Here is a 14,424-nt window from a genome sequence, read left to right on the forward strand (position 1 = left end):
TCCTGTGGGGAACCCCAAAGCAGACATCCTGGAGGGAAAAGATGCTTGCCAAAGACAGAGGAGTGAAACCTCACAGTTGTACCACAGGCTGGAGTAGCTGGGTGGTTTGCTGAGACCACAGAGCTTCCCACTATACCCTCAGGTGCTGTCCTGTACCCAGAACTAAGCATTGCCCATGTTAGGAAACCTTCCTGATTCCCGTTTATAGACACTTCTAAGAGAGGCCATCCCTTAATTGCAACGCAACTTACAATTAATGTATATTTAACATAAATAAAAGTATGAAGAAAACAGTAACAAATATGCAACTTTGCTCTTTAAGTGCCAAAGAGCAGAAACATAATGCAAAGGAAATAAAACAAAACAAGTGTGAATCAGAAATAACAGAAAGAGAAACTCAGCTGTGAAAAAAAGTGAAGATGGAAGAGATTCAAAGCAGCGACCTGAGTCTAGTGCCACTAGTGACAGGAAGAAGAAATGGCCCTGGGACTGGTGGCTGAAGTCACTGTGGCTTCAGCTGGCTGAACCTGGGCATGGCAGCACACTGCCAGGGTCTCACTGCTCTGGGCTCAAGGGAGATTTGGGTAGCGCTGCCCCTGTGGCCAGGCAGGTGCAGAACGAAAGGTTTTTCACCCAGGTCCCACAGCTCAGTAGCAGGGACCTTTCTTGCAAGGAAGACCACAGCCTCTTTTTCTGTGCTTTCTGAATGCATTCTAACTTGCAGGGTTCCCTTAACTTCCCACCGAGCAAGCTAGCATCTGTGAGCCCCACCCACCCACTCCGTGGAGGTGTCCCAAGCCCTCCCAGGGAGGCCCCCAGAGAGATGACCCATAAGCCTCCTGTCCAGTCATTGTCCCTGTCTCTAAGGCCATTAGCTGCCCGATAGGAAGGGGAGCCCTCCTGAAGGAACTCTTTGGTGCTCCTCCAGGGAAATCAAATGTGGAAACCGTACCACCCGACCTTACTTCCCGAGCCCTGTTGATGACAAGGGTTCGTACAGAGGCTAAAATGACATTTGTCCAAATGTCACAGCCAGCTGCCTCTCTCTATTAAAAATGCAGATCTAAGTCGTGGTGATTGTGGTGGCACACGCTTTTAATCACAGTACTTGAAGGCAAAGGAAGGTAGATCTCTGTGAGTTCGAGGCTACCCTGGTGTACAAAGCAAGTTCCAGGGCAGCCAGGGCTATACAGAGAAACCCTGTGTGGAAAATCAAAAAACAAAACAGAACAATAACAACAATTAAAAAACCTAAACAGAACAACAACAACAAAGTATATAGTGTGGAAATTATAAACAAATTGCACTGTCTTTCTGTCAAAGGGTTAAAATAAGACAAAACCCCATTAAAAAAATTTTTTTTAACCAGTCACTTGGCAGAAATTCAAATTTCCTCCTGAGTCAGCACTTCCTGAAGTCAAATGTGCGCCGCCCGCTCAGGGTTGCACCTGGTGCGAGAGACTGAGTTCTGCTTATAAACTGTGCTTTTTAAGCTGGCCAATCGCGGGGAAATGGAGACACGAGATCTGTGTGTTAGGGAACAGAGAGCAGAGGCAGCCCTGCTGCCGAGTGTGCTTGCCTGCGTGCCTTGGCTACACCCCTCCCGAACAAGTAAAACTCACCGCCTTACTGAAAGGCTTTGGATTGTGGGGTCATTTTCTTGTGACCTCCAAACCCATTTCTTACACATATATACGTAAAAGTGCTCTACAGAGTGAGTTCCAGGACAGCCAGGGCTACACAGAGAAACCCTGTCTCGAAAAACAAAACAAAACAAACAAACAAACAAAAATACAATAAGTCTGATGAAAAAAATAATATTATATCCCATGGAGAGAAGAGCTCGCTATTTACATGCGTTCCCAAGCCTCTCTGTGCATGTGACACGCTGATGTCCCGTGTGGCACTATTGGGTGCGCTTCTCTCCAGAGCTCACAGAAGACTGTTTTCCCACATCAGTGTAATCATCCAAAGACTGACTTGTAACATTGTTGCCTAAGAACTCGCTGTAGGCATGCACCAAGCCTTATTTAAACATGCTTTAAAAGACTCTAGGTTTTAGTTTTTGTGCATGGGTGTTTTGCCTGCCTGCATGTAGGCACATGCAGTGCTCAGGGAAGTCAGAAGAGAGCATCAGATCCCCTGAGCTGGAGTTACAGGTTTGTCAGCAGCCACGTGATACCGGTGCTGGGAACCAAACCCAGATCCTTTGAAAAAGCAGCCAGTGCTCTTAACTGCTGAACCGTCATCTCTCCAGCCCCTTTATTTAAATCCTACATGTTCACTTTATTTCTGAGTCTTTGATATTATAAACATTACATTGAAGACTCTCGAGTATCAGTTGAGTCTTCCATTCAAAGAACTTTCTAGAAAGATATTTAGTAGGTTAAAGCCATAAACCGTTGAGGGCTTCCCAGCGATGTTGTTTCCAGAAAGATGGTCCTAAACTCCCTGTATGCTCTAGTGTGAGACACAATCCCACCCCCACCATCAACAGGAAGACCTTAACAGCAACAAGTGAAAGCTTCACACTGTTCAAGTTGCGGCAAACTCACAGTTAACAGCTGACTCGCTGCATTTCATGTTGGTGACTTCGCTGTGTGCCTTCTATGTTGTGCCTGTCTTCAGCTATGAAGTGGACTGTGGCTGATCTCCAGGACTGCTTTGGACAATGAGATATTTCTCTCTTGTCACATTTGTTGCAAATATCTTTCTTAAATAACATTTGCTTTTAAATAGATTTTTTTTGAGACATGTATCCCAGGCTGATCTTAAATTCATTCTTGAGCCTCCTATCTCCATCTCCCTAGCTCTGGGATAACAGAGAAGGTCCACCATATCTAGCTTATTACATATAATAATTATTAATTAATTAACATGTATGCTTATAATATAAATAAATAAAATAATAATATATATTGTGTGTATGGGTATTTTGCCTGTCTGTGCACCATTGGTATGCCTAATGCTTGTAGAAGTCAGAAGAAGGTGTCAGATACCTTGGAACCTGAGTAACAAATGGCTCTGAGCCACCATGCAAGTGCTAGAAATTGAACTCAGGTCCTCTGCAAGAGCAGCCAGTGCTCTTAATCACTAATCCATCTTTCCAGCCCTGGTTTATATATTTTAAAGGACAGAAATCTACACTTGTATTTATGATGTAATCAAATATGCCTGCTTCCTTTCACAGCTCTTCTCTTCTGAGATGTTCTGCCTAACATTTCTCTTCACCCCTGGATTGATTAAATATTCACTTTGATTTCTGGCTCCTGTTTGTATTTCTTCCCTCACATCTATCCGACTCTTTAATCTACCTGGAATTTATTTTGCTGGCTGTTGAGAGGTGGCGTGTCAATTTGATATTTCATCCAAGCTTCCAATTTCCCCATGAACGTTTATTGAGTAATCTATTGCTTCCTAATTGGTTTTCTTTCTCCATGACTGGGTTTCCACACTAGACTCTATCTCAGGGTTTTCCATTGCATTTCATCGATCTGTCATTACTGGGTTCTTTAGTAATGGGTAATGCCTGAGGGACTTAATTATTCTTTGTTTTATAATACATTTTAATATCCATAGGGAAAGCTCCCTCCTGGGCTTCTCTTGTATGAGCCAAGCTGCTCTCGATTATTGATTAAAATGCCCTATGAATCACTCATTATTTTCCCTTAAAATTTCTAATTTTGTTTTCCAATACAGCAGAAATTGTTTAAATTTATTAAACTTGTCAACTTTCAGATTTATAAATCCCATTTTAAAAATTTATTAGTTCCCGTTTCTCCACTGTAAATTTAGTCTGCTCTCCATCTAAGGTTTGTTTCATCCTTCTAATAAACATAATTTCTTTTCCTTCTTCTTTCTTTCTTGGCTTTCGAGACAGGATCTTGGTATAAAGCCCTGGTACTCAATATGTAACCCATGTTGGCCTAAAACTAAAGATAATCCTCCTGCCTCAGATTCCTGACACATATACATAGACATGTGCCACAGTATCTGGCTTCCTTCTTCACTTTAAAAAAAAATATGTATTTATTTTTATTTTATCTGTAGGGGTGTTTTGCCTGCATGTACATCAGTACACTACATCTGTGCAGGACACACAGAGGCCACAAGAGGGAGTCAGATCCCCCAGAACTGGAATTAAGGGTGGTTATGAGCTGCCATGTAGGTGCTGGGATTTGAATCTGGGTCCTCTAGAAGAGCAGTCAGTGCTCTTAACTACGGCACAATCTTTCCACTGTTTTTTACTTTTTAATAATGAAAACTTTGAGAGTACTTTTCATCTGAGTACATCTTTGGTCAGGTCATTAGTCTTGAGATAGTTCTCCATCAAAACTTTTAGTATTTCAGTTGTTCTTTCTTATTTTAAAAGTGTGTGTGTGTGTGTGTGTGTGTGTGTGTGTGTGTGTGTGTGTGTGTGCTGGGGTGCATGTGTGTATACCTGGAGCTTTCCATTAGGGCTAGTTTGGCTATCCAGCTTGCTGGGAGATCCTCTGTCTCTGAGCAATGAGATTACACACCCACCTGGCTTTTATGTGGGTTCTGGGGACCAAAGCCTGGTCCTCCACGTCCATGACAAGGACTTTACCACCAAGCCCTCTCTCCAGCCCCTAGATATTCAATTTTACCTTTTCTGGACAAAAGTTTACCCTATGTTATGGTATTTTTGTTGATTTTATTTTATTTTATTTTATTTTATTTCATATGCATGGGTGTTTTACCTGCATGCATGTCTGTGTATCACTGGTGGGTCTAGTGCCTACAGAAGCCAGAAGAGGGGCTCAGATATCCTGGAACAGGAGTGCTGGGAATTGAACCCTGGTCCTCTGAAAGAGCAGCCAGTGTTTTTACTTACTTGATCAGCCATCTCTACACCCCTTCCCATCTGAAATGTTAAATGATTCTTTTGAACCACAAAATAATTTGTGCTATGAAACCAGCCTGTCTCCATTGCCCTCTGCTTTGAATTTATGTAACTCTCCACTCTTACTTTCTTCTGGGTCCCTTCTGCTTTAGGTTCCTCTTTTAAAATTAGCATAAAAACAACTTCTGCTTTGAAATCTCATCAAAGCAAAGGACACTGTCCTTTAATTGAGGAGGTAACTCAACTGATGTTGATCATTATACCGTTTAGATGTAGTTTTCTGTCACTTGGATTTTGTGTTTGGGTTTTGTCTTTCCGTTTCCCCATCTGAGTCCCTGTTTCTTCTGCCGTAGCTTGGTAGATCTGTTGTTTGGGAAATGCATGTTGCTTCAGCTCGTCAGGCCTCAGCTTCACCCTATGTAGAATGGGGTGTAACAGCCCCCAAGCCTCAGACAGATGAGATGCCATTTGGGGTTGAACAACTCCTAGGTGATGCTACTGTTACCCTTATTGTATGTTTTTTAAGTCCTACTTGTGGGAGTTGGAGAGGTGGCTCGGTGGTTAAGAGCACCAGCAGTTCTTCTGGGAAACCAGGTTTGATTTCCAGCACCTAATTGTCTATGACTCTAGTTCCAGGGGGTATTTGACACCCTCTTCTGGCCTCCGTGGATACTGCACATCGGTGGTGCACAGACACATGCCGGCAAATACCCACATGCAAAATAAAAATAAATAAATAAATAAATCCTGTTTTAAATCCTAACTTGAGGTAAACTTAAGGTTTAAACTATGATCCCAACTATATTTTTCTAATTACTGAATTTGAATGTTAAGGATTAAAATGTTCTACATCAGATGATGAATTAAACCCTTCAAGCCCTCTCCTTTTAAATGTTTAATCTAAATATTTGTAATCCCCTAACTATTGTTGAATTATTGTTTTTGTTTCACATACCTACTCTGTAGAATCTACTTTTCCTTTGACATTAAAATTTGGTTTGGCGATCATGCATAGCTCTGTCTATCTCTCTGGCTTTTACATCAGTCTATTACTAAGATCTTTTTAAATTTTTATTTTTATCTTGTGTGCATTGGTGTTTTGCCTGCATATATTTCTGAGTGAGTGTGTTGGATCCCTGAAACTGGAATTATAGGCACGTGTGAGCTGCTATGTGGTTGGTGGGATTTGAATCCAGGTCCTCTGGAAGAGCAACCAGTGCTCTGAACCACCGAGCTGCCTCTCCAGTCCCCCATTATTAAGATCTTAATAGTGAGTCTTGTTGTTTTGTTCGAATGGCAGAGGGGGTCACAGACCCCCTCTTGAAAGATGCTGTCAAGATGTCAAGATGTCTTGCTTGACCTTTCCGAGTCTACCAACTCCTTGCCTATCTGTCAGCCATTCTGGAAAAGTTTTTTCATGTATATCTTTGACTATAGTTTTGTCCAAACTTCAACTTCATGGCCTCTGTCTGTGCTAACCACCTTCCACTCATCTCTCAGATTCTGAAACAACTTTTAAGATATTTGTTCATTCATTCATTCATTCATTCATTCATTTATATTTCTGGAGGAAGGCAGGCGCACGGCCATGGAGGTCAGAGGACACCTGCACGAGCTGGTTCTCATGCCACCACATGGGTTCCGGAGCTCTAACTCCCATGAGCACTCTCTCTGGCCCTCTGGGGAAGCTTCCCAGTTGGCCTTCCACTTTCTACATTTGAAGAAAGTCATCATCACGAATGGGGATTTTCTTTTTCACAAAGCCAGGTTGGACTTTCCGGTGCTTTGAGCATGTACAGGTGTGTTTTCATTCCTTGACTGCTGTCTTCTTCGTAACAGAGACTGCTACTTTCTTGCACTTCAAGGCATATCTTGTCTTTCAAGGCTGCTTTGGGTACCCCATAATTCATGTTCTTTTGCATCTTCGGGTAATTTTTCTATTCCTTACTGAGGAGCAGGACCACCCTGACTGGTTTCTGGTAAAAACCAACTTCTCGCTTCCCCCAGCTAATGGTGGGACTAGAGGTGAGCCCTGCACCCCTCCCCGCCCAACGCATGGAATCCCTCCTGATTCATCATCCAGTTGCCTCAACCAGACATTTACAAACATTTAAAAGCACAGACTTCTAACAGTAAAATAATTTTCATTATATACCACCCTGCGTGTGTGTGTGTGTGTGTTGAACACCTGTATATTAAATACAGGCTTAACTCAAATTATCTTAGATAAAATAGCTATGTCTAGAAGTGCTTACCATTTTCTCAGAGTTCTCACTTATCTTTGTGCAAGGTCCACAGTGGGGTGTGTGCCTCACTGAAGGCCCCACCACCACAGTCCACAGTGGAGTGTGTGCTTCATCAAAGGCCCCACCACCACCACCACAGTCTCAAGCCCCATTCTTAAGCTCTTTTTGGCTAAGCTCTGTTCAGCTCAGCATGGGGGCTTCCTTGGTGAGCCTCATCCTGGAGACAAGCTCCAAACTGCTTTCCTCCAGTCACGCTCATTGCCCTCTCAAGTTACACCCATTGCCCATTGCCCATTGCCCATTGCCCATTGCCCATTGCCCGTTGCCCGTTGCCCGTTGCCCAATGGCGTAGGCCCTTTGTTCCTCTCTGCTCCTGCCTCAGAGCTTCACCAATCACCAACAGAGAACAAGAATGTAGGTTGGAGCTGGGATTTGGTGCCTTATGCCTTTAATTCCAGCACTTGGGAGGCTGAGGCAGGTGGATCTCTCTGAGTTAGAAGCTAGCCTGGTCTACAGAGTGAATTCCAGGATAATCAGGACTACACAGAGAAAGCCTGCCTTGAAAAACAAAAGCCAACCAACCAACCAGGTAAACAAACAAACGAACAAAAAACAATAACAGAAAAGAATATAGTTTGATCCTTCTTTCTCCTCTTGCTCTTCCTCCTTCTCTCCCTCCTCCTCCTCCTAATCTTCATCCACAGTTCTGAGAATCAACCCAAGGTCTCTTCCACTAGAGTCAAATATTCTCCCCTGAGCTGTAACCCCAACCCCACAATGGCCTGGTTCTCTCCGGCTCTACAGGCAAGATCTTTACATTTAAATTCTTCATTAAAATGCCTGTGTAAAAAATTAAAATTCACACAGTCAAAACCAAACACCTGCTGACAAGGCCTGAGCCCCTGAGGCAGACAGCCTGTGTACAGACTGTGGAGCCCTGGAGGGTTGTGGGGAGGGAAGAATCCAAAAGGGCCAGGCCAGTCAAGAAGATGGAGAGAGTTTACTTGCAAAGCAAGACTCAGGCCGTGTTTGTCAAAGCTGTGGAGGCCTTTCTGCTTCTTCCAAGGAGATAAATACACGCAAGTAGGCGGCTAGAATATTGTTCAGCGTGTGCAGGGAAAGCCGACTTCCCTGGCCTGGCGCACTGGGACCTGGGGCCTCCACTGTTCCCCTTCGACTGCTGCTTGGCATTTGACAGTGTTTAATGAGGAGGTTCCTGGGGTGGCCCTGGGAGGCCTGTGGGAGGTGGGCACGCAGCCAAGAGAATCCTGGAGAATGCTGAGCGCTGCAACTGTCAGGCTCCGGAGGCAGTGATGTAATGCATCTCTGGGGTCCCAGCAAAACAAGCCGCCAATGTTGCTACTGCCCTCCTGGCAACCAGGTGTTGCTCTCCCAACACAGGGCTCCTCTGCGCCATTATTAACTCCCGTCTGTCCTTGGCAGGAGGAGATGTAAAAACATTTATTGTCCCATAAAAACCAACCCCACATAGGAGAAATGACTTCTGAAACACATCTTGCTAAAGAGGATTTCCATAGCAACTTCAGAAGTGTGTGTATACAGCTAGAGATGAGTCCAGCTGAGGGAGGCCACCCGGGCCGTATGCAAATCAGGGCAACAGCAGACAGGACAGGTTCTAGAACCTGTCATGGTGCATAATGCCATTGACAAGCCACCTTCACTAACACCAGAGTTGGCAGAGCCATCATTGGATCAAACTGAGAGAGCTCAAGGCCATCTTTTCCGTATACTCCTCCCACCCTGGCCCAACCCTCCAGTCCCCCAATGCAAACCATGTCTCAGTGTCCCAGCCAGTCATGCTTAGGATGTGGCCTTGGAAAGCACAGGGTCACCGACAGATCTAAAAGAAACTCGCTGGCCATTCCAAGAGAAGAGCTTTGTCTGATTACCCGAGTTCTGTACATGTTTCCCAGTCCAGGTCAGACTCTGAGCAAGAGTCAAAGACTGTGAGATCTGGAGACAGAAACTTAGGGGGTGGGGATGCTCTCAGAATCAGCACAGGAAGTGGGACACAGGCTAGGTGTGGGAATAGAAACCTCAGGTGACTCCTTAGGGACCCCTAGAGTCTGATGACCCTAGACAGTTATCCTTTAGGGCAGTGGTTCTCAGCCTTCCTAATGCTGAGACCTTTTAATAGAGCTTCTCATGTTGTGGTGACCCAACCACAAAATTAGTCCGTTGCTGCTTCATAATTGTAATTTTACTAATGTTATGAATTATAATGTAAATATCTGACATGCAGATGGTCTTAGGCAGACCTCTGAAAGTGTCATTCAAACCCCATAAGGTGAGAACCACTGCTCTAGGAGGTAAAGGGGTCTTTAAATTCTACTTTATACCCTATCAGTGGGTCCCTGCCACCCCCGAGTAACAGGCATGGCCGTGAGTCAGGCAGCTCCCTTGAGAGGTGGCGTTTCACAGCCAGCGCAATACCAAGTGGAAGCGATTGGTGTTCGAATCAACACAGGGCAGAGTGGGTGAACTCTCTCCACTGTAAATACACATACACACACAAACGTGCATGCACACCCACACATGTACACAGGTGCATACACACAGGAACAAACAAACACTCATGAGCACACACATGAAGACTTCACTGAGCATAAAGTCAGCCCTGGAAACGGCATGACAAAGCGATCGAGGACACAGACATCTGAGAAGACCAAAGGACAAGCCTGGCATTTTTGTGTCACCACAGTAACCCTCAGACCTCAGAGTGGGGATGTGTCTAGGGCAGTCTAGAGCACAATTTCCTGTCCCTGCAGGATCCAGCCTGGGTTGACAAGGTAAATTTGAAGTTTAGAATTGAACTCATGCTTACGCCCTGACTGTGCACTTAGGAGCCCTGAGACCTCAAACCACGCTTTCTCCAGCAGCCATCCCTAAGGTGAAGACAGACTGGCTTCCTTGAGTCTGCCGCTGGGTTAGGCTGGGATAGCATGAAGCATGAGATACAAAGCCAGCACAGCGTGAAAAGCAGTAGCAGGACGTGTTCCTGTGCTCAGCACCACATATGCCTAAGCCACATCTGAGCCTGGGATCACAAAGTCTGTTCCCTAGAGGGCAGACTATGGGAGGCTCTGGCTTGCTTGGTTTCCTAATGTTCAGCTGACGCTCAGAAGCCATGTTTGCAATGAGAGTAACTGTGGGGGCTTCTGTGACAGCACAGGCAAACCTAGTTTAACAAGGGCTAGTCTTGTCTAACCTGGGCTAATGGAGACTAACACAGCCTACTGCAGCCTAATGCAAACTAACTTCATCTAACCAGACAAGTCCAGCCTGAACTTGGGAGCTTTGAAGGGAGTTCAATGTCAACTAAGATCCAAAGACTTCTGAAAACAAGGTCCTTCAAAATGTGGCTATTCTTCAGAAATGAATAAATAAGTCACCACACTTGTGACAGTTTTAATAAATAATAAAACTCACTTGTAGGTACCTGGTTGTATGTTTAGCCAGCCTATTCATCTGAAATACATGCCAGACAAGTATTCATGAAATATATGTATTTCAAAAGAAAAACCTCAAGTGTCCCAAAGGGCTATACAAATGGAATCACCACTGTTGGAAACGCTGGCTTCTGATGATTAGAAAGGAAAACAGGATGAGTATCAGTGGGCATTTGGTAGCAGTCTGTCTATCCTGGTTATTTAAAAAAGGCAGCCACAAAGATCCTGAGTTACCCGGGGATTACACAATGTGTGGCAAGGTACAGTTTGTAAGGATTGCTTTGCTTGGCTCTAACAATGAATCCTATAAAGCAGGAATTATTATCCTTCAGTCATCATTGAATCCCAGAAAGGCAGAGTGACTGGTATTCCTCAGCAGAGAGTCCCAGGAGGCAGCCAGCGTGGTAGTGCACACCTGCCATCCCAGCATAGTGAGGCAGGAAATAGGACCGAGGGGTTACAAGTTCTACCCTGTCTCAAATAACCAGCAAGATGGTTCCGTGAGGAGTTGTGGGTAGGAAGCAGAGCACCATTTCTCTGTCATAGGAAAGGTTTGTGAAGAGCTGTTTGGTAAGGATCCCTGCTTGGAAAAGAAACTTAGCTGCTGAGCTATGGTGGGGCGCTAGGTGGTGTAGCTTAGGACTCTCTGTTCCCCAGTATGTCATTCACAGCTTGGTTCTCAGAGGCTGCTCCTCTCATATAAGGACCATGTTCTGGGCAGAACAATGCCTCTGTCTGAAATCAGAAAGCCATACCTACTGGCTGAATATCCCAAAGCCAGTGGGAAATCTCATTCGTGGCTCCCATGTGCTAACTATTCAGCCAACTGTCTGCTAGAATTCTCTGCCTTGTTTTATCTCAGCTCAGAGATGGGCATGTGGGGGATCTGACAGTCAAATCGCAAGTGCTGATGCACTAAGGGCAGCTACCAGGACCTGTGTAAGCAGCATGGATTTTCCTCAGTGCCTTCCCACACCAAAGCGCTCTACCTCAGGACCATGGATTTATTCTAATTCAGATGACACTCAATTTGAAACCACGGCTTCTCAGGCAGACGCTACACAGGAAATCTGATTAGAACGAGACACAGTCAGCTTGAAAAGGACAGGTGTCACCAACAGAGCCTGAGGGGTACAGCAGAGTGGTTGTATCATCCTAATGGGGAGCCACAAGGGTGGGTGTTCTGAGAGCCGTCAGGTCATGGCAGAGCCCTGGGCCTCTAGGAGACCACAGTCTCTCCATCCACTCCCATCTGCAGACCTCTGAATCACTGCCCAGCCCCCTAAAGCCTCAGTCTGTCTCACCAGCATAGTGATTCTCCAACTTTAAAGTGCACATGAATCAAAGCAAGACACTGCTAAAAAGGCCACTGCTGCTTCAGTAACTCTGGGGTTAAGCTCTGTACTCTAACAAGTCTCCCGGTGATGCTGATGCTGTCAATCAGTGGACCAAACCTAGGCATATCACTAGAGGTGTATGATTAAAAATAAAAGATCTGTGGGCAAAAATAATTATATGAGGAAATTTGAACTAAGTAAAAACAAATAGGCTTCATCACTACAGGGCTTTTCCAAGCCCTATAAATATTTGCAAGCATCATTAATCTCTAAGAGGAGAATATTCAAAACCTTGTCAATCAATAAATACTGTGGTTAAGGATGTAACCAGGGTGCTAAAGAGATGACCCAATGGTTAAGAGGGCTGATTGTTCTTCCAAAGGTCTGGAGTTCAATTCCCAGCAACCACATGGTGGCTCACAACCATCTATAATGGAATCTGATGGCCTCTTCTGGTGTGTCTGAAGAGGACAGTGTACTCATATACATTAAATAAATGAATAAATAATAAATATTTTAAAGGGGGAGGTGTGACACTTTGGTCTAAAAGAAGAAACAAAGTTAGTTATATATGTTTTTCCCAGCTTACCTGGGCTCCAATGTTCCAATATTCTACACCAGCTCTGCCCTCCTCTTCTTGTTCTCATTTTCTCCTTTGAGGAATCTGAGACCATTCCAGCCTCCTCCATCAGACCTTAGACCTGGACATCCCTGATCCTCGTCCCTCCCCCATCCCACGCTAAGGGTCTCCCTGAAATACCTTTCACAGACTCTCACAGTCCAGGCAGCGATGATCCACAGAGAGATGCTGAACACCAGCAGCACCGTGCCAGGGCAGATGGTCATGAGCGTCTTCATGACGAATCGGGTGTTGAAGTTGATCTTGTTGAGGGCCCCGATGCTTCGGGAGGAGGCATCAGTGAAGAGTTTGCTATGAAGCAGCATGACCCGGGCGATCAGGTACAGGCGCAGGAACATGGGGATGGACAGAATAATGTCCACGTCAGCCTCTGCCCGAGATGGGGTATAGGAGAAGGCCAGGCGTGCAGTCCAGAAGAACTTGTACTCTCCAGGGATGGGGTGGATGGCGCACACCAGCATCTCCAAGCTGATGTAGAGGATACGCTCGTAGGTCATGGCTATCCGCCAGTCATCTGCACCATTGTCGATCACAAAGAGCTGGAGGAGCAAAGAGCACATTAGTGTGGCCAGGACAGGTGAGCAGGAGTGTCACACAAGAGGCAAGGGTGGGGGTGCTGGGGATCCGAGAGCCTGACCACCTCAGGGGCAGGCTAGGAGCCTACCTGTGTGAGAGCCCCAGCGGAGTCAGAAGACCCGCTTGGATCCAGATGGAGGTCTTAGCTAAGACACCCACTCTCTGAACCTCACTTCCCTCCTCTGGAAGTTGCTTCCTACAATATGTTTGTCTGTGACAAGGTCTCACTCTGTAACCAGCTAGCCTCAAACTCATGGAAATCCACCTGCCTCAGCCTTTCCAGTTCTGGGATTGCAAGAACAGGCCATCATGACAAGTTGGATAAGAAATAATACATATGGTCCTCACCTTGGCTGAAGCCTGCTACTACTAAAACCCAGGAGAGGACTGGGGTATAGCAGAGCATGTACAAGACACTGGGTTTAACCCCCAGCAATACACACACACGTGCACAGGCACACACACACACACACACACACACACACACACATCATACATACATACATACCCAGGCCCCATACACAAATACACACGCATATGTACATACACACATATACTATAACACACACACACACATTCACATCATACATACATACCCAGGCCCCATACACAAATACACACATAGACATAACACACACACACACTGAGCTTCAAAACTGATGAGTCTTTAGAGCTTGTTTTGTTTTGAGACAGGGTTTCACTATGTCGTCCTGGCAGGCCTGTGTTTTGTAGACTAGACTCGCCTTGAACTCACAGAGGTCTACTTGCTTCTCCTCCTAAGTGCTGGGGTAAAAGGTATGCACAGCTGCCTACTGTTACTTAGAGTCTCCTAAATGCCAGGCTGGTGTTTTTGCCACTGAGCCACATCTGCAGCACAGTCAGGGTCAGAGTCTTTTGAACGCCCATGTCCTGACGGGCCAGCCTTGGGATGGGAGCAAGGAGGAGAAAGACTGCCGACCCCACCCTCCCTAGCAGCTGACCATCAGTGGCAAATGCTTTCATCAACTGTGCTACACAAAGACGCCTCTGCCAAGCCCAAGGACCAAGTTTGGAGACTTCTACATAGCTGACCACATGGAGGCACCTGGGAGGTAATACCCGCACATGCTCCCTGGGAGCTTCATACCCTTCCCGAACTCCTGCCCTTGGAGCCCACTCTAGGCTGCTGCTCACCAGGACTCTCTGAAACACCCCAAAGAATAACTGTGCAAATGTTTCCCTGAACTGTGCACCCGATTCTATCAGGTGACTCAAATCCAAGGCCCAGGTCATGGGAGCCCAGACTCACAGC

At 45.6% G+C, this 14,424-nt stretch overlaps 1 protein-coding gene across 2 annotated transcripts in view; it reads right to left on the reverse strand.

The window, feature by feature from the left end:
- The window catches only part of Kcnn3 (potassium calcium-activated channel subfamily N member 3), a 156,043-nt gene that overhangs the window by 52,443 nt on the left and 89,176 nt on the right, over positions 1-14,424 (reverse strand). For both annotated transcript variants that reach the window (XR_015046700.1, XM_021158361.2), the window contains exon 3: positions 12,678-13,096. Coding sequence is in view for 1 of the 2 variants with exons in the window: in XM_021158361.2 (XP_021014020.1) it covers positions 12,678-13,096 (419 nt within the window). In the remaining variant the exon portion in view is untranslated. The remainder of the gene's footprint in view (positions 1-12,677; positions 13,097-14,424) is intronic.

Source organism: Mus caroli, unplaced genomic scaffold (genome assembly GCF_978045245.1).
Source record: "Mus caroli unplaced genomic scaffold, Mus_caroli_1 scaffold_3, whole genome shotgun sequence".
In the NCBI taxonomy this organism is placed as follows: domain Eukaryota; kingdom Metazoa; phylum Chordata; class Mammalia; order Rodentia; family Muridae; genus Mus; species Mus caroli.